The following is a 20932-nucleotide window of genomic DNA, read 5'->3' on the forward strand; positions in this document are numbered from 1 at the left end:
TCCTCATCTATTACACGGGGATAATAAATTAACTATTTCATAGGATTGTTGAAATAAGGTATGTCTTCATAGAGTGGTTGGCATATTTCAAAAATTCAATAAAATTGCTTATTATTGTTACTATTTTAACCACAGATATTTCTGTAACTCCTATCCTTTTGCAATGATGTTGATGACTTTATAACAACTACCTTATTGACAGGAAGCAGTCTGCTCCACTGGAAATAGCACAGACTAGAGGCTGAGAGAGCTGGGTTTGAATCCCATTTCTACCACCTACAAACTGTGTCAATTTGAGAATCACTCCAGATTCCTCATGTAAAATATAATAAACAGCTATGGTTTGTTGAGGGCTTATTATACATCTTTCATACATTATTTTATTAGTCCTTATCATAACCATAGAGACAGACAGTGTTAGAGTTAGAATTTGATCCATATAGCCTGACTGTAGCCTGTGTGGATAATCATTTCACTCTACTGCATCCCCTCTTCTTATTTTTTCTTCTGATAGGCCATCTCACTGAACTGTAGTAAAGCTTAGAGATGATGTGTGCAACTAACCTAGAAAGGCATTCAGCAAATTGTAAGACTAAGCAAGTAGCAATTGTAATTATCATGCGAGGTGTTATTTCCTAGTCTAACTTCCGTTCAGTCTACGAATTCCCTACAACTTCTTTACAGCAGGTCATCCAATCTCTACTTGAATACAGAAAGGTCATAGCCTCACAGCTATGAGGATGGAATGAAGAAAATCGAGTATGGGCCTGGTGACTGACAGCACAGATAAAGCACCGTCCTGGCCCTACAGGCTAAAGGCCTAACTGCGAAAGTGCAAAGTTTGACTGCAAAAATGAACTGAAGATTAATGGCAAGTCTGTAATGACCTCTCCCCAGGAATCAAGGAGGGAAGTGCAATTGTAATGTCACGAGCATTCATCTGTGGAAATCTAACAACTCAGTGCCTCATAGAATAAAACCAAATGATATTTATAGTTGTTATATTACACCTGAAATTGTAGGCTTAAAATTGACTCAATGTATACTGGAAGAAAGCTAATGCCAAAAAAGTGAGCCCACTTTCCTCTGCATTAAATCATATACCACCAACAGTATTCAAAGATAGTCAACTTGCCTACCATTTACCTTTTAACTTTTTGCAATCTTACTTCCATGTTCACTACTTAACAAAATGCACTCCCTTAATATCCCATGACTTCAAAACACCAGAATCCAAAAGCTTTTTAAAGACTTCACCTTTTTTTATTTATTAGGAACATTCTGTTGGCCATCCTTTTTTTTTTTGTTAAGGGGTTATTCCTCTGGTGTTCACACATTGCAGTGTCCTGGGTTTCCATGTGAAGGCTCTCTCTCTACTGGTGAGTGTCCTTCCTCATCCCATCCCCTAAATGGGGGTAAATTTCTAAAGATTCTGTCCTAGGGCACTTCTTTCCTCACTCTTTCACCCACCATTTTTCTAATCCTATGATTTCAGTTCTTGCTCTGTGACAATTTGGTTATATAACAGTTACCTCCAGTTATGGTACCACCTCAGAATTCTAATCTCATGTTTCTATTTGCTACACTATTCCAGTGAACTATCTTATCAAGATCACAAATCCAAAATAACTAAAATTCAACTTATCATTTATGTTCCCAACTTTCTTCTGACCAGTTTTATCAAGGATCAAGCCAGAAACTTTAGCTCTATCTCTTCTTTTTTAACTTCAACCCCTACCTCTAATTAGTGCCAAGACTTTTGCTGAATTTTCATCTTCATATCTTTCACTTTTACTTCCTGACTGCTTTTTTAAAAAAGACACCTTCAATCTGGCCACAATTCCAACCATGGTCAGATGTCCTGGATGTAAATCCAACACAGACCAAATCCATCTCCTACTTTCTGCTTCAAGACTTCTTTCTCATCAATTTTGCCTCTACTAGGAATACTGCAAAGGAAATAGGTTAAATATTGAAAAAATTGTATCATATAGGCTGAAACTTTCTGATTGAAGTTACATTATGGAACATTTTAAATGTCTAATATAGTAAGCAATAGGGAGCCATTGAAGATTTTTGAGTACATCCCTTAAATGAATCCTGCCACTTTCTACTTGTATAATATTGTTTATACTATTTCCTATTCCTAGAATGTGTACTGTCTTGCTCTTCACCTCTTCCACAGTCTCCAATGATTATTTAAAACAGAATTTTCCCTTTTCTAGCATCTCTTGATATAGCTATTTAAGGCACATAACATTCAACCACATAGTTTTCTTATTCAAGCACCCATGAGATTTCCAGCTCTTTGAGGGCAATAATGATATAATAATATTTTACTTATACATTCAACAAATATTTTTGAGTCTTTACTATTCTATGTGAAGGTGATACAAACAAGATATACCAGGCCCTTGCTCTCATGGAGTTTAAGTTCTAAGGTGCATAGAGGGGCATGTTTTACAGATTACAAGCCAGTAAATAAACAAAATAGGATAATCTCATCCTTAGATTAGGAGGTTATGGAAGTTCTCCCTGAGGAGGCAACACAGGAGATGAAATCTCAATAAGAGGCACCCAATCAAAGAAGAGTGCAAATAGAAAGTTGTTGAGTTGTGCATAAGTACAGTCACAGGGAGGACAGTGTGGTTGGAGGTGGTGGGTGGAGGGAAAGGCCAGAGTGAGGTTAGTCTGTAGAGGTGGGTGAACAGGGCCAGACCTTGAAAGTCCATGAAGGCCAGCACAGTGGTTTGGATTTCATTCTAAGATTTTAAAAAGGAGTAACATGATCTAATTCACAATGTAAAACAATCTCTCTGGCTGCTGTGTAGAAAATGGATTATACAGGGTCAAGAGTGGAAGCAGGAAGATAAATTGGAAAACCACTGCAGTAATCAAGAACATAAGATAATAGTAGGTTGAATTTGGTGACAATAGAAGACAGAGAGAAGTAGACACATATCTAGTGTCCGTAGTTTTAAGCACAGTATCTTGAACATGGTTAGATGCTCAGTATATTGTGAAAGTTGTCAGAACCAAAATGGAATTAAAAATCTATGACAGGATGAAATGGAGAGGGTATTCAAACACAAAGGTTAAAAAGAGAGCCTCCAGTTGGCATCAGCTGTGATAGTGCGTCTAAATAAAGGATGTGGGTAAATTTAATTTTCATTAAAATTAAAGACTTTCCTAGTTCTAACTTACTTTTGATGTTTTTGGAAATATAAAACCTTAATTTTGCTCTCTTGATATGATAAATTTCCTAATAAGTAGCCAATACTATCTTACTGGGGAGTAATATTTATAACATTCTAAGAGCACCAAATGTCACCTGCTCTGTTTCTAAATTAGGAATCTGATAAAAGTCTGGCAATTCAACTAGGTTCACATTCTCATTCATATATACCTCCTAGGACATTTAGATTCTTACCCATGAAGATTCACCCTACATTATGAAGTAAATCCAAATTCCTTCAGTGTAAAGCAAAAGCTAGGGGAAAATAGGATCAATTTTTGCCACTTTCCACCTGAAATGCTAAACGGCTTCTGAATTGTGTGAAACTTGGCCCTCATCAGTGTGAAAACTGGCTGAAATCTGTATGAAAGGCAGTCTGGCTTTGTCAAAGTAGTTCATGAACTTTGGCCAAACTTTCAGGAAAACTGGTCCAAGTCTTAGTTTGTAATGCAACATGAAACCAGGTGAATTTCAGATGGTTTCAGGTTTCATTCTGAAAATTTGGCCTAGCTTTATAATCAATCATCACTCTGTAACGATGAAAGCCAACACACCTTTTTGAAAATGAGGACTGCATGCATACTGACGACAGCTAAGCTGTGAGCCACCCCTTCACTTCCTTTGCCAAAAGAAGATTTCTCAGAGTGGAAACAGTTTCCCTCTTACCTGGGAAGGGCAAGATGAGTGATCTTGATATTGAGTGTCGAAAGAAATGATACTCAGTATGTGGAGACATGCCATGTGAAATAATCACCACATACAAGCAAGTGGCTATATTCTAATCATTTAAGGTTATGAGAGTTTTATTCCATTCACATCCATGACAGGAGATACCATGATGTTTAATCTCCCTGACCATTAGGATGAGCTTTTAGCTTGAAGCTAGTCATCAAGAAAATAACTGCCACAAGAAACAAAATGCTCTGAGGGATAATCATTATTTTTCATATGAAGAAGCAGCTGAATAGAAGGGAAAGTAAATCACAGCATAACTTTTACCTAGTTTAAGAAACATGAAGAGATAGAAAGACTGCAAACCTTTCAAATTAGCATCAATTGCATCTTTTGCAAAAAAACCTCTATGCATTATTAATGAATTCAATAATTAACTAAGCACAGTACATTTTACAGAAAGACCTACATAGTTTCTGTTTTCAACCTGAAAGTTTTAAATGTGCTTTTCTACTGTAAAAAATTACTCACTTCAACCAAATACTCGCTTTTGTGCATAGTGACATGAGAAAATTGAGAGGTATGTCTGAACAGAGCCACTACATCATTGGAACAGTATGTCTGAACATTTGGGTAATAAGGCACAGATGTGAAGCAGAGATCTTGGCACTACCAAGGTAACAACAAAGCATTCACCATTGTGTTATAATGGTTAAAAGGGCCACATTTGAGAAGTATAAAAGAATGCCCCTCTTCCCTGCAATGCTAAATTACATTATACATTTCATCTGCTTAAAAATCTATAAAACACAAGAAATTCAAATAAGTATTATTCAAACTTATGATGAGAATATGTAAAATGCATTATTTTTATCTATAATAAAACATATTTATTCAATAGCATGTAAGGTTTAACTGCAGAAAAAGGCTAAACTTAAGAGAAACACACATGGCCTCTATGTTGCAAAACAATGCATTCAAACCTGAAGGACACAACAGTTATTAGAGAGGTGGTGGATGTTAATTTTTAGAAGTGATTCTGGCCCATAATGAGTAGGTCTAATTATTGCAGAATGTTCTTTTTATAGACATCAAGTTAAGATAATGCATAGGATATACACATTAATTATTGTTAAAGCTTTTCATTTACAGGTGGTCTGGAACGTTTGCCAGCCATTACTAAACCATCTGGCACAAAGGCAGTTATGAATCTGGGTTACTTTCATTCAATTAATTTGGAGCTAGAAACTAGTTTTCTGTCCAGGATAGGAAGAATACAACTTACCCGAGGTCCCTGATCACCTTGTTCTCCCTGTAGAATAGGAAGGTGAGATGATCGTTTTAGCCAAAATCTATATGTGATATTCATTAAAAACGTCAAAATATAACACAGCATAGGTCATGCCATTATGGATTTGTATTTAATTGTTTCTGCTACATGTTTTCTTACCTTATCACCTTTTGGACCAGGAGGGCCCTGGGGAAAAAAAAAAAAAAAAAAAAAAAACGGAGAGAGAGAGAGAAAGAGAAAAAAATTTTAATTAAAAAATACTGTAGCCCAGAAAGAGAAATATCACATATTCTCACTTATTTGTGAGAGTTAAAAATAAATAAATAAATACACAAATAAACTGGGGTTGGGGGGGAGGGAAGAAGACACAACAATTACAATTCCTTGAAGTTGATACAACAAGCAAACAGAAAGGACATTGTTGGGGGAGGGGAGAGGGAGGTTTCGGTAATGGGCCACAATAATCAACCACATTGTATATTGACAAAATAAAATAAAATTTAAAAAATTTTTAATTCAATTCCTTTCTTTCAACTTTGAATGATTTTTCTCAAAATGATAGTACAACTTAATTGGAAGCACAATACTATCCAAAAATAGTCTCGTGTCAGACTATAAAGGTAAATTATCGACATCAATAAAGCTGAAGAGAAAGATAAAAAAATATATATATATTGTAGCCTGAAAGATCAGACAGGTCAGTAGAAAGATTCATGCAAAGGGCACAGAGATATTGCTGTCAATGAGGTTTCTCAAGGAATTTTAATTTCTAAACTATAATTACAAAATGGCTAGAATGTGACAGTAGGTGTGTGTGTGTGTCTATATATGTACACATATATGTATTTCATAAGCTTATAATATGCTGAATAAAATTCACAAACTGAACATACCTGTGCAACCCAGCTAAATAAACAGAATACAACCAGCAAGTCAGAAGCTCCTGTTGTGACATTTCCTTGTCACTATCCTATATCAACAGTAACCACTATTCTGACTTCTGGCAGAATAGATTAGTTTGCCTATTCTTGTACTTTATGTAAATGGAAACAAAGTATATGTCTAGTCTCTTTTGCTCAATATGTGTGAAATTCATCCATAATTTTGTGTGTAGTAGCCGTAAACTGTTCTTACTGCTTTATAATATTTCATTGTGTAAATATACCATAATTTATTCATTCATCTTACTGTTGATGACCGTTTGTTTTGAGGAGTTTCTAGGTCTTGTCTATTATAAATATACTGCTCTGAACATCCTAATACATGTTTTTGGGTGAAAAATTGTATGCATTTCCGTTGGGTATATGTCTAGAAGTAGATTTTTAGGTTACAGAGTATATATGTGTTTAGTGTTAGTAGATTCTGCCATACACTTTTCCAAAGTGGTTCTTACAATATACACCCCCATCCAAGATGTATGAGAATTTCAGTTGTCCCACATTATCACCAATACTTGGTATTTTCCATCTTTTCCATTTTAGGCATTCTGGTGGGAGTGTAGTAATTTTATATTGTGTTTTAACTTGTATTTCCCCAGTGATTGGTAAGTTGAACTCCTTTTAATAAAATTATTGGCCATTTTTCATTCTCTGTCGTTTTTCATTGTCTGTTCACATGTTTTGTCCTTCAATTAAATTGTCGTACTGACTTATTAGAGTTCATTATACATTAAACATATGCACACAGGTAGACACAGATATAGATCAGAGTTCCTTACATATTCTGAATGAGTCTTTTGTCAGATACATTTACTGCAAATATAGTTTCCCACTATGTGTACTACCTTTACATTCTCTTAGGGGTATTTTTGATGTATAGAAGTTCTTAATGTGAATAAAACTCAATTTAACGCTTTTTTCTTTATAGTTATTTCTTCTTGTTTTCCACTTAAGAAATCTTTGCCTACCCCAATATCATGAAGAGATTCTTCTATGTTTATTATAAAAGCTAAAAGCGTTACTATTTTATCTTTCATATTTAGATATGCATTCATTGTGAATTAATTTTGTGTATGACATGAGGCAGAAGTGAAGATACCTTCCCCCCCCCCATGCGGATATCAAATTAATCAAATACTATTTACTGAAAATGCATCTTTTCTCCATTGCAGTACAGTGTTACTGTCATTATAAATCAGGTGACTGTGTGTGTGTGTATATATATATATATATATGGCCTTTTTTTTTTTTTTAGGAATTTCTATTTTATTGGGCAGCTGTCTATTCTTTAGCCACATTGACATTTTCTTTACCACTGAACAAAAATACTAGCAGGAAATATTGATTCTAGAGGCATCAATTGTTGTCTTTTCTAGCCTTAAAGACAAAGTCATGTTTTGGGGTTCAGCCCACTCGAGTGGAGCATTTTAGAGTAATCTTTAATCTCTCACCTCCATTTTTAGCAGAACCAGGAGATACAAGAGTGTACAAAAAGTAAAGCTGAAGTTCTAGGAAAGTACACCATCCTGGGTCCCAGTGGAGAGTGCTATGTTACTATAGGTGGGAATGTTCAAAGCTTTGCCTACCAAAATACATCCTTCAGCTAAGTACCAGTTATAGAGAAACTGTACCAAATCTCCATGCTCGTTGTGGCCCTTCTGGTAACATCTGGGAGATTATCATGAAATTAATAATAAAAGCATCATGTCTTATATTTTGCAGCTTTTACAACTGACAGAAAACTTGCACTTGTTATAGCATTTAATCTTCTCTACAATCCAATGAGGAAAGTACTATGAAAATCCTTTTACAGATGCCAAAAATGAAACTCAAAGCTTATCAATGTTAGGCCTCTTGTAAGCAAGTTGGCTAGGACTTTAACCCAGTCTGCATAAATTCAAATGCAGTGGTTTTGATGGTAAGTGCTGGAACACAGCTCTGGAACTGGATTCTCAGGAAGAATGATGCTCATGTATCTGGGGCCTGCCTTCAGCAAGTGTCTTCTGAAATGCCTCCTGATTGCATTTTCCACAGTGTCATGGACACTGGCCCCAAGATCTCAAGTTTAAAATGGGAGAAAAGGGAATTGAAGAGGAGCGGGGGGGGGGGGGGCGGGGGGGGGCTATATTTCAAGATAATGAGATCATCTTGACAAAACCCTTTTTTCTCTTACCCCAAAAGTGACTTGGCTGTTGAAGAAGGAAGCTAAGAAAATTATTTTTCTTGCTGTTTTCAGTAAAATTTCAATGTTTTTATTATTTTCAGTGAATCAAGTAGTGAGTAATGAGTACAGTCTGTGTGCCTACATCTGTAAAATTAAGTTTAAGAAATTAATTTGGTTATTTTAACACATACAAAATGCTTACTAATGCTATACAAGTAGGATTTTATTTGTGGTGGGACAAATGACAGCCAAAGCAAAAAATAACTATCATCAAGTTTAAGAAATACAATGGAGGCTCCAGTCTTGATGTAAGTAGCATGTTACTTAACTCTATTTTGATTTTTACATATATTTGTTGAATGTTCATAAAGAGTCTGGCAATGTTCTATGCACTAGTGGAGGATTCGGTGGGAGAGGCTGATTCAGAAAGATGTGGTCCCTGTCTTGGAAAAGCTAAATAGTCTAGTGGCAAAGTCAAATACTTTCTATATACAAGCACTGAGAAAAAAATAACCTCTAGAAAATATAGCTATTCTAAGGTCAGCTGTTCCTGTGGACCCCTCGCCAATCAACACACACATACACACACACACACACACACACACCACACGAAGCTTCTCTTTAAAGTTTTGCTCGCTTTTGCTGGTGACATTTCAGAGGCCAAGTCTCTTATTGGGAGCAGTACCCTAAAGGCACTTTTTTAGGTTATGTGGCATCTTTGAGGTCAAAGCTTTTCTGAAGTTATTTTACAGTGGGGAACATAGATGAATCTTTTTGCAAAGTCCAACTACTAATAGCAAAGCCACGTGTGTCAACTAGAGCTCTGTAGCCAGCTTTCCCTGAGCAAGGATGCTTAATTCATGAACATATGAAAATCTGCATTCACAACTGAGCGATAAATACTGCTCCTTCAAAAGAGGGTGTTTCTGAGCAGACAGCATGGCATCCTGGCACCTGCCAGCTCAAGATAGCAGCAGCAAAGCCGAGGTAACCCTCCACTCACAGCAGTGGTGGCTGCTCTGCACACTCCTCCCCCACTTGTGTGCTTGGGATTAACAGCAGGTGTTTTCTTCTGCTTGGACTGAAATCCCAATCTTCTTTCTGAATTGGACCCTCTTCACTGAAAATATGGGTTGAATATGAAGAACAAAGTGGGCTACTTTAGCAAACACAGATAGTATTTCAAAATTTGGGAGCCATGTATTTTTTTCTAAGTCAAAACATCACAAATTAAAGAAAGGAAACCTTGATTATCAACCTTTAAAATGAAAGTTGGGTCATCATTTAAGTTTTGTTTTTTGTCTTTAGAGTTTAAAAAGAAAACTCACTAGTATTAACTAAAAGATGGGCAGTAATACAAATTAACGACTATTTGAATTACAGATATGAGAGTATTTCAAAAAGCTCATGGAAAAATAGAATTAAAAGATAAACAAATCTTTCCAGGAGCATTTTGAAGAACCCTGGTACTTTACAACTGCATTTAGTTGCTTTCAACTATACCAAGTTTAACAATCTAATACGCAGTAGACCTATTTGCTGTTCAGGTAACAGTATCAATATAACTATGTGAATATAAAACTTTGTTACTAAAACAAGGCCGAAGTCAATGGAAAGGAGATATGGTAAAATTAGCAGTTATAGATAAGTCACAGCTTTATTTAAGGCTCCTTTTGGGATTCCTGTCCTTCTGGTCTGGTCTAGAATGTTGGAGTCAGATCTTTTATATGGCCCACTTTAATATATAAATAAGAGTATTTTAAATAATCTTTCTGATTAGTTTTATGCAATTAGCTCAAAATACATAAATATTTAAAGGTACTAATAAAGTTTTTATTTATTAGTGTTGTTACTTGGTAGTTGCAACATTTCTTTTACCATTGTTAGAGTGTTATTAATTTACTACTAATCTGTTTATTAGTTGTCAGTGTTATTAAAATTTATAAATAGTTTAGTAGTAAATTAGTGACAAACTTCAAACTAGCCCCTGTTCAAATGATTTCAAATTTGTAATTTACAGTAACCATCTTTGTGTTTGTATCAAGCCTTTAATGTGGGTCTTGGCCTATACCAATTTTAGTCTCCCCAAATCTATTTCTGGCCAAATAACTAAGATTTTAGCTTTTTTTTTTCAATGATTTATTGTCTATTTCAACTTAATGATAAAACCAAACTAAAAGCAAACAAAGGCACAATGACTGACATTTAAGGAATATTGAATTTCAATCTACATGAAACTAATTGAAACATAGCTGGAAAAGAGAGAAATATCCGTAGGGTTTGAGTGTCCCAATAACGGCCTTTTATTCACTAGAACTGTAAATTTTACCTACTTGAACTGGCAAAAGCTAAAGAGGGAATGATTTTTAGAAAATGACAGTCATGAAAACAAAATTAAATTCTGCTAGAGGGAAAAAATAGAAAAGGAGCAAACTCTGGTAATTCTTGGCAGCCAGAGCTGCTGAAATAAGAATGGGGTTATGATTTCTATCCCAGAAAAGTGTAGATACGTTTGGTTTTATTCTTGAAGTATAACAAAACTTTTTCTGATTCATCTTTTCATTACTGTAGAATTATGAGGACAAGCAAATTTCATTCTCTAAGTGTTTATGGCTGACTATCAGCCAGGCAATATGCTCTGTGTCTGGAGCAGAGACATGTAAATATAATTACAACCAGTGGATAAGCACTGTGTTGTGGGAATACAGAGAAGAAAGAAGGTAGGAGAGCTGCAGTTGAAAAGATGATATTGCAGCTGGCTCCTGAAAGTTGGCCAGAGATACGGGGGCTGGTGGGGAGGGGTGAGGCAGTCAGGCAGAAGGGAAGAACATGCCTCAGTGTGAGAGAACACCACGCTATCAGGAAAGATGAGGAGTTCAGGGTGGTTAGAACATATGTGGAGTGGGGAGTGGAAACAGGGAATAGCAGGAGAGAGATTTCACAAGGCTGGTTAACCACACTCAGGGGTCTGGGCCAGCTTCTGTCATCAGTTGAACAGGGGGTGGACAGATGAAGTGTGCTCTGCTTTGTGGAACTCTGAGAGTATGGAGTGTTAGGGATTCTTAGGAAAATGTTGCCTGGGTTCAGGAGAGAGATGGTAAAGGTCTGAATTAAGGTGTGGCAGTGGGGATGCAAGGAAGGTTCTAGATTCAGAAAACATTTCTAAGGTAGAATTGACAAGACTGATTGAATTAATGGGGGGGTGGTACTGACAGATCACAGCATGGTTTAAGAAGTCCTACTCATTTGAAAGTTCACAATTAAATGTATTCGCAGAAAGGCCTTGGTCTAAGCTAGTTCAACCCAGATAAACACAGCAGTTTCACAGCCAAAGTGAATCATATAGACTTAAATCTGGTTTCCAAAAGGTGTTGGCAGCTGCAACTAGCTGGAAATAGCTGAGAGAGAGGAGAATTATCTACTATCTCCAGTTAGTGAAAGGAGCAGGGGTGACTCACAGTGGCCACCCGTGCTGCCACCACTCAGAAGCCACCCATTTCTATGTTCATTACTGAATAGAGAACATCATGGTTACATTTCCCTTCCTCTACTTTTTAAACTGCAAAATGAATGTGCAACTATAATAGTTTAAAAGCCATAACTTTCCCAGTCTTTTACAGATAAAGAAGGCAGGGAGTCTGCCACACTGGCCGTCCTCAGGGAGCACAGCACAGGAGCAGTGGCACCAGCAGGTCTGGCGTGAGTCTTTCCAGTGTGCTCAGCCCCTCTTGCAAACTACTTTGACAATGTTCACAGTCTCCCAGGGAGGAAGGAAACAGGGAACCTCCAGTTTTTCTCTTATACAACTAGGATAGAGGCCTCAGGTCCACCGATTGTAAGACTTCTGCCTGCTCCCTAGGCAGCATTATTAACTTGGCCTGTTGTGCCACTGAGACACCATACTCTTAAACCACATGCTCATGAAGAAATTGAATTTGGTAGCACAACTTTTAGCAGGTACCTGAAACTGTAGAAAATCACATTGCAAATAGTACTAACAATTGTAAATCGAGTGTTTTAAAATAGGAGCTCTAGGTGTTTAGGTGTAAATACAAACCTGTGCTATGCAGTTAGAACAGGTTTACCTCTAACTAAAATGCGAACACATGTTCTTTCAAGTATATACGTCAACCTTGAACTCACACATAAAGTTTTGTTTTACTAGCATAATACATTTTTAGGGACATTTTTTTTCTTCATATCACCAAACTGTTTCGTTTTACAGACTTTCAACTTTTCAAATAATTTAAGCTAGTAATGTGTAAATTTTAAAGCTAAAAGAATTGTTTTCTGAAAAGCCTGATGTAAAATCCTAGGAGTTCTTACATATAAGTACAGATAAATTGTGTGTATGCATACTTGTGTTTAATTTCGTTTTAATTGCTGCAGTAAAAAATTTAAAAAGTAAAAGTATAATTTGGGGAATTATTTTAAAATAAAGTACATAAAATAAAGTAACTTGGTGGTTAAGAGCTTTGGAGATAAACAGATCCAGACTAAGATCCTGACTGCAATGTCCTGTGTGATCTTTGGTAGGTTAATCTATTTGAGCCTCAGTTTCTTCTTTGTAAAAAGGTGAAATAATCTGTGCTGTTTGGCTAAAATGAAACACTCTATATGAAGCAGCTTATAAAATGCATGACCTACCAATATAGTGATTATCAAAGACACACTCCCTATTTTTTAATATCTTATCATGGTAAATATAAAATAAAATTTATTTTTCAGTTACTTGACCTGAGGATGAAGAAAGTGAACATATTGATTTCCAAAATCAAAAGAACATGTCTTGGGAAATGTCCTGAATGGATGGTTGAAAACATTTGGAGAATATCCAGCTTTTATATAGTTTCTCTCTATTGTTCTGGAACTATTACCAAACCAAACCAAACAAAAACACTTCACTGTAGGGTTTTGGGGGTTTTTTTTGTTTGTTTTCATTGTAGTTTTAACCACATTACTTTATTGAATAAATCAAGAGTAAACTGTAGGCCCTAGAACCACTTAGTCATCCCTAGCATAAAGTAGGAGTTCAATCAATTCCTGTTGAACTGAAACACCCAGAAAGAAAAGAATGCAATAAAACACTCAGTGTTCAAAGCAGCAACATATAAAGAATTATAGAAGAATCAGATTCGATGTTGCTGCAGAAGAACTGTGTTTATTACAGTGTCAAACTCTGCTACGCCAGGGAAGGGAATTATAGCTATAAACAGATTTATAGCTTCAGACTTGACACCTTTCATTTTGCACTGAAGATTAAAAGAGACCAAACAGAAGGGGGTGGGTATAAACAGAAATTTAGAATATCAAAACCAGTCCCCGTTACCAGAAAACTAATTTTTACAGCTATTATTTTCTGGGCATTTTCTGTGGCTAGATCATAACTATTAGATCTTTTGTGATGTCCTTCAGCCCTGAACAAGTAAGTGACTGTCTGTGCCCATGATTGGTCTTAAATCATAAGCAGCTGCCATAAGGAAGCAATTAGTGGGGTCTAGCACTAAAAGAAAATTTAGAAAAACCAAACATTAAAAAAAGACTCTCAAAAGTAAGACTGACGTAGCTCAATGGAGTGAAAGGCTTATAAAACAGCAGGATTCAGGGACACTCACTCTGGCTTTCTTTTCTAACACAATACAAATTAAATATAGCCAAATTACTGTACCTGCCAATCAAAACCAAGGGGTCCCTTTTTCCTAGCATTGGTACTTGCCTCTAAATGTTTTAAGAAATTGCTAAAATTTCTTTGTTTAACTTTGATTTTTTTTCCTACTTATTTTTAAGAGGTCAAATAAAATGACCTCTGTGGTGAAAGACTTGGAATCCTAAACATTCCTTTTGTCGAAAGAAAGTATCAACTTGTTCTCTAAATGCCCACAGTAGCCTGTGATTTTACAGCTAATGGTGTAAGACATCCTACAATACTCTTACTGTCCCCAATATGATTCAAATGTATTCAGAGGTATATCCATCGGCAAACCTTAGGTTTAATTTACAATCATCTACTTCAGCATGTTTCCTAAGACACTGCCCCAATATAATTTTGCCCAGGCTACTTAAGAAGCCTGTTTTGAAGGTCAGTTTCTTTGCTTTGTTTGTAGTATCTCATAGAGCAATGCAGGTTTTGTGAAGGGTGATCGGGAACAACACAGGGATAAGGGTAGGATGTCCCCTTGAACCTAAGGAGATATTCAGAAGGAATGAAAAAGAAATGACTGTCAGATGAGGCTAGGAGCACCTGAATCTCAGGGCTTATCTCTGATTCTCAACCTTCCAATGTAAGTTGGATCTTCCTCGTTTTCAGCTGATGGCTAAGATGGTCAAGAGCTTTTAATATGAGCTTCTACAACAACCATGCTCTCCATCTTCAAATTCTTCTGTATCTTCACCCTTCTCTCTCTGTAGAATGAAGGTAAAGCTGTACCAACCCACCTTCTTGCCTCCTCCCCAACCTTGCCCTATTTATGCTTTTTCTCACTGGTCTCTTGGAGCATTACCATTTCCTTGTATTCTTTTCCGTGGTCCCCAAACACGGTCATTCACCCTCTCCTAAAACAAGGGGAAGAAAAGTTATCTTTGCCCACTATTCCTTCATTTTAATGTCCTATCTCCTTCCTTACTGTCTCCACCAACTTCCCTAAATAGTAGATTGGTCACAGAAAGAAAGGAAATTGGATTTAAGGAAAGAGAAGGGACACAGCAGAGTAGAAGTCATATTTTTACAGTCTGATTTTGGGAAAAATAAAGTAACATGAGTTGAAATACATATTGGTCTTGCGGGCATTTCTTTCCATTGGGAAGAAGAAAGCTGAGCTAGGGGAAGGGAGACTGCTGAACCAGTCCTCTGAGCCCTGGAAAGGAGTTTATCCTATGCTAAAATAAAACCAAATAAACTGGAGCTTTGGAGAGGAAGGGTTGACAAAACCCATAAATGTTCAAATTGTCCAAATCTGTGTCTAAACCTCTTTTCACTGTATTTCCCTTATCAGCTATCAAATATACTCTCAAGGCTTTAACTATTACCTGACTTACGTCCTAAATTCTTTTCCAAGCTACAATCCTGCATTCCCAATTGCTCGCCAGATGTCTAAGCTACGATATACCATCATCAGCTCAAATTCAACATTCTCAAACCAAACTTCTCAATTTCTCCTGCAATCCGGTTTCCTGACTTTCCCATTTTTGTTAAACACACTACTCTCCCTCTGTGCCTAAAAGCTCAGTGTTGTTTTTGATTCAACTAATTTACTCTATTGAGAAGTCTTATAGATATCACTCTGCACAAAATCCCTAGAATCTATCTCCATCCTTCCATATTGGTTGCTAGCACTCTTGTTCCTGGATAATTGGAATAGTCTCTAAGCCTATAGTGGCCTTTCTTACTTCTACATACTTTTTGTTAGATTAATTTTTCTAAAGCACATTTCTGAACATATCATTTCTCAGCTCAAAAAACTTCATGGGCCCATTTTGCAATCCACAAAGAAAAAGTTGCTGTAGGCAACAATCCTCAATGGGTGCAAAAGCCATTAGGGACAGGTTGCTGCAAATCAGGCCAACACCACTTGACCTACTGATCAACCAAACATATGTGCTTCTTGATAGGATGAACTAGGACTATACTACACCTTTGTAACAGACTTTCCTAAAATTTGAACAGAAATGTAATGAAACTTCTTAATGTAAGTTGTAGTTTGAAAGAAATACAGAAGATAGGGGAACAAGACAAACAACACTATAAGGTAGTGATTAGATCAATCCAGGATATGAGCATTCAACATACAGGACAAATGTCCTAGGAAAATTCATGAAAAAATAAGAAGAAAGACCACTATAGCATAAAGAAGACTGAAGAGTTTGAATAATTAAATGCCAAGTGTGGGCTTTGGGTCTTAATTCAAACAAAACATCTTTAAAAAGACATTTTGGGGACAATTGGGGAAATTCAAATACGAACTGGGAATTGATAATGTTAAGGAATTATTGTTAATATTATTATGGTCAATTATGAAGTGATGGTTATGTTTTTTAAAGGCCCTATCAATTAGATTCATATTTTGGTATTTGTATATATGATGACATGATATCTAGGCTTTGCTTTAAAATACACCAGCAAAAACAAAATAAAATAAAACAAACAAGGGGAAGAGCTTCATGAAATAAGATTAGTAATTGATATTTCTTGAAGTTTGGTGATAGGTCTAAGGCAGTTTATGATCCTATTTTCTCTTCCTTTTGAGAATGTTTAAAAATTCCCATAAGTAGTCATATAATTAAAATTTTTATTTTAAAAAACCCTTCAGATCCCTACCAAATAAAGTGTTAACTTCTGCCTGTGTCCAAAGTCCTCTCCAATCTGCTCCTTTCTTTTTCTGCCTTATTTCCCCTGGTTCTCCATAAGGATCCCCTCCTCCAGCCAGCCCTGAATATCAGCTGTCCTCAGAATGATCTTCATCTTGTCACTGTGTCTTTGCTTAAGTCATTCTTTCTGCTAAGTAAACATCATCAATTACCATTTTGCTTGAAATAGTTATAGCTCACCTTTCTTAAAAATCTCTTACCTGGCAAACTGAGCTATGAAGCTACTTGGAAAAAATTAATAGACTACGTTTCTAAAATGATTTTTGTCCTTGCACTGAAGTCCCATCTCTACCTCCCCACAATCTCATTGTTGTTATAGCCAGTCACTTATAACTCATCTCAGTGATCTTGCTTCCCTAAGCTTTACTTTACCCTCTTTTGGATATGTTCATTCCCTATTTTTGAACTCTTGAAGCATTTTTGCCTCTCTTAAGAAACTTGGTTCACACTGCTAGGAATAAGATTTGTTTCTTACTAAACAACCAGGGACCTTGAGGCAGGAAGAGAAGTACATGGAGAAGCGTAACACTGACTTTGGAGGCTTTAATGTATACTAACATGTGACCTTTGGCAGGTCACTTAACCTCTGAACCTTAGTTTCTACACTGTAAGATGGAGAAAAGAATATTACCTCATATGGGACTTGAAGTAATTTAAAAAACACACAGTCTTATGAAAATGTTACTTCCCTTCCCTTTCTCTTTTCCTCATTCAAATGTATAGCTTTATACCTTGAACACAGTAAACATCCAATAAATATATTAGCAGATTTCCTGCAACAGAGGTCTTTAACAAGACATCAGGGTCAAAATTAGTATTTCCTGAATCGCCTGATGGCAATCAAAATATCACAGATATCTGTGTGTCCTGTGTGATTCTAATTAACGCTTATGAGGATATATTAGAGTTCGGCTACAGATTGTGCCACTTGGGGTCACTACCGTTTCTCATCTGTTGACTTCCATCACTAGTTCAGAAGAGTTAAGAATAATAGTGAAAGAGAGTATGCCTGGGATCCTTAGGGCAGGAGCCGAGGGCAGCATCCCTTTCTGGGAAATAGGCAAGGAGCTTGCTGAAAACACTACTTCCTCATGGGTGGCCCACCAGAGCCACTGCCACAAAAGTGGCTCAACGCCACAGCAGTAGCCACAGCCACCGTGCAGGCGGCCCACCAGACACTTGACGGCAGTGACATAACCAAAGTCACCAGCAGAGACTGGAAAAAGAAGAGGACATCTCTCCCCTCAAAGCCTGCTCCAGAGTAATAGAAGCAACTGCTCTACCACGCCCCTACTTTATTTCTGATTTTAGTAATTTCTATCTTCTCTCCTTTTTTTTTTCTTGCTTAGTCTAGATAAAGCTTTGCAAATGTTGATCTTTTTAAAGAATCAAAAAAAAAAAAAAAGACAATCAGTCTACAAAGCACCATTGGTGTAAATATTTTAATCAAACATTAACTTTACCTAATCCTTTTAGGGTATAATAATCTTTATATACATTGTGTAACTTGTTAAAGATGTAACTATCATTCATTTTCTTTGACAGACTTCATTATGGGAGATTGAAATCAGGCCTTTAATAATAACACTTATGTATGCCATATACTGTTTTAAGTGCTTCATTAAGTCATGTATTAGGTCAAACCAACTATCTTTACTTCACACTGAAAAACTGAAGGAAAAAAATTAGATAACTTATCCACATCCATATAGCTCCTATGTGGGTAGACCAGGATTTAAACCCCATACTCTTAACTATATACAATGTGTTTCATATGCTGCCTTAAAAATACACTGCTAAAAGCTGAAATTCTCAGTAAGTTCCATCATTTTACCATCAAATGCATATAAAATTATCATTAAATCTGAATAATTAAATATATGCATTTATTCAACAAAAACTTATTGTGCATTTTCTATATATCAACACTGTATAAATAAATTGAGATGCAAAGATGAGAAAGTTTGGGGAAAGATAACAGCTTCCACAGATTCGAAGCAATGTAGGATTAGCTTAATTATTCATGAAATGCTATATGTTATTCACCTTTATTCAGACAGAATTGAGAGGAATATATGTTTGATAGAAAATATAGCATAAAGTTGGAAGAAGTTCTTCAATTAATTTCAGTAGGAAAAAATTCTAAGCTGAGATTAAACCCTCCGATAATATTATACCATTTAAAGACACACAAACAATGTAAAAGAAATATGGATTTTAGTAAAATAAACAAGCTGTTATACTATGTGTACTCTTAAAGATACAAACTAACTGGAGTACAATGAAGTCTTTCATATCATATTAAGCATTTACTTAAAATACCAATATCTAAAACATTAAACTTTTATTATTCTTTTTATTATATCCACCACATAAAATACAGGTAATGGGGGACGATAATACTTTGCAAGTTTAGCATGATTTATTCAGAATATAATGAAACATTAGTTTAAAATACAGTTCTACTGTGTAGTAAGCAAAATAAAGACTTTTGTGCACACATACATGCATGCACAGACACAGTTCTCAGAGTTCTTGGAGAGTGTACATTTTCTCCTCCTGCCCCCAAGTCAGACTATGTGTAACTGAAAAAGGCTGTATTGGAACACAAACATGAAATATGGGAATTGCTAAAGTGTTAGGTTAGAAGGAGCTTAGTATATAATTAAAAACATATGAATAGAAAGTTAAACATTGCCCCAAAGTACAATATTTTATTCAAGAATAAGTAATTCCTTACAAGCCACACACAGCTTGAGTTTTGTAAATTTTAATAAAACATCGTGAAATGACAATGACAATAGCAGAACCAAAAAAAGAAGCAAAAAGGGATTTGTAGAAAAAAGACAAAGTGAGATCTCCCACTTCTTTTCAAGTGCATCTGAGAAAATACAAGTGGAAGCCACATGCCTCCATATGCAGTTGTCTGATGGTATTTGCTTGTGGTTTTCTCTTACATTTTTTTCTCACTGAGTAATACAGAATTACAACATGCACAACACTTTAGTCCTCCAAATACCTAAGGAGATTATATCTCCTTTATGTTACATGCAACACCAAAGGGGAGTTATGAGGAGAGCCTTTTTGAAACTCGGAAAGTTTTATGCAAAAAAGAAAAAAAAAATTGGCCCTGGTATAGAAGGAGTACTCTTTGCTTGATGCAATAGTCCCACCATTTTATTTTCCTCTACTGAAGATATGGATGGGGTTATTTGGGCCAAAGAAAACGTCAATGTATCTATCGATAGAATCCTGGGGAGGCTTTTAAAAACAACTAATATCTACTATTTGTATTAAATTATTTATTAGTGGTAAAATATTGATGTCTAAGTAATGTGGTGTTACACATAACCACTATGATCTAGTTTTTATGATAGTCTCAATTGTTAAAAATCAAAGCCAAGCCTTGAACCCAACAAATAAATTGTTACAAAATAAAATAATATATCACAAGTAAGACACTGGGTTAATACTGTTTATTTACAAAGATTAAACATGAATATAAATAAACTATTGAAATGAAAGGAAAGAAAGGTATCGGGACCCTCTAAACCATGTGGAAGCAAGATATTGAAATTTATTAATGTTTGCTAAAATCTCAGAGCTTAGAAACCTCAGAGACTTGATTTAAATGGCATTATTTATGAGACGTGATATTACTGACCAGGGCATTTGTTTTGTTTTTTTTAAGTTGACAGATAAAATTGCATGTATTTACTGTGTACAATGTTATGTTTTGAAGTATACATACATTGTGCAATGACTAAATCTAGCTAATTAACGTACGCATTATCTCACATTGTTATCATTTTTGTGGTGAGAATACCTTTAACATACACTTTCTTAGCATTTTTCAAGAATACAATATATTATTATAACTACAGTCACTATGTTGTACAATAGAGGGGTCTTACTGATCCCTCCTAAGTGAAATTTTGTGTCCTTTGAACATCACCCCAATCACCCTCCCCCCACTCCCCCAGCTGGTAACCTGGTAACGCTGGTAACCACCATTCTACTCTTCTTGAGATCAACTTTCTTAGGTTCCACACGAGTGAGATCATGCAGTATTTGTCTTTCTGCGCCTGCTTACTTCACTTAACACAATGTCCTCCAGGTTCATCCATGTTGCTGCAAATGGCAGAATTTCCTTTTTCTTTTTTTTATGACTGAACAGTACTCCGTTATGTATGTATAACACATTTTCTTTATCCATTTATCCACAACTTACTAGGACATCTAGAATTGTGAAAAGCTGATAGTTTTCT

General features: G+C 35.9%; 1 protein-coding gene across 1 annotated transcript in view; it reads right to left on the reverse strand.

Moving 5' to 3' along the window:
• The window catches only part of COL25A1 (collagen type XXV alpha 1 chain), a 429426-nt gene that overhangs the window by 131676 nt on the left and 276818 nt on the right, over nucleotides 1–20932 (reverse strand). Inside the window, exons 6-7 of the mRNA XM_063107468.1 lie at nucleotides 5358–5384; nucleotides 5193–5219 (exon numbers count right to left, since the gene is read on the reverse strand). Of these exons, the coding sequence (XP_062963538.1) occupies nucleotides 5193–5219; nucleotides 5358–5384 (54 nt within the window). The remainder of the gene's footprint in view (nucleotides 1–5192; nucleotides 5220–5357; nucleotides 5385–20932) is intronic.

The sequence above is a fragment of the Cynocephalus volans genome, chromosome 9 (genome assembly GCF_027409185.1).
Source record: "Cynocephalus volans isolate mCynVol1 chromosome 9, mCynVol1.pri, whole genome shotgun sequence".
NCBI classification, from domain to species: Eukaryota; Metazoa; Chordata; class Mammalia; order Dermoptera; family Cynocephalidae; genus Cynocephalus; species Cynocephalus volans.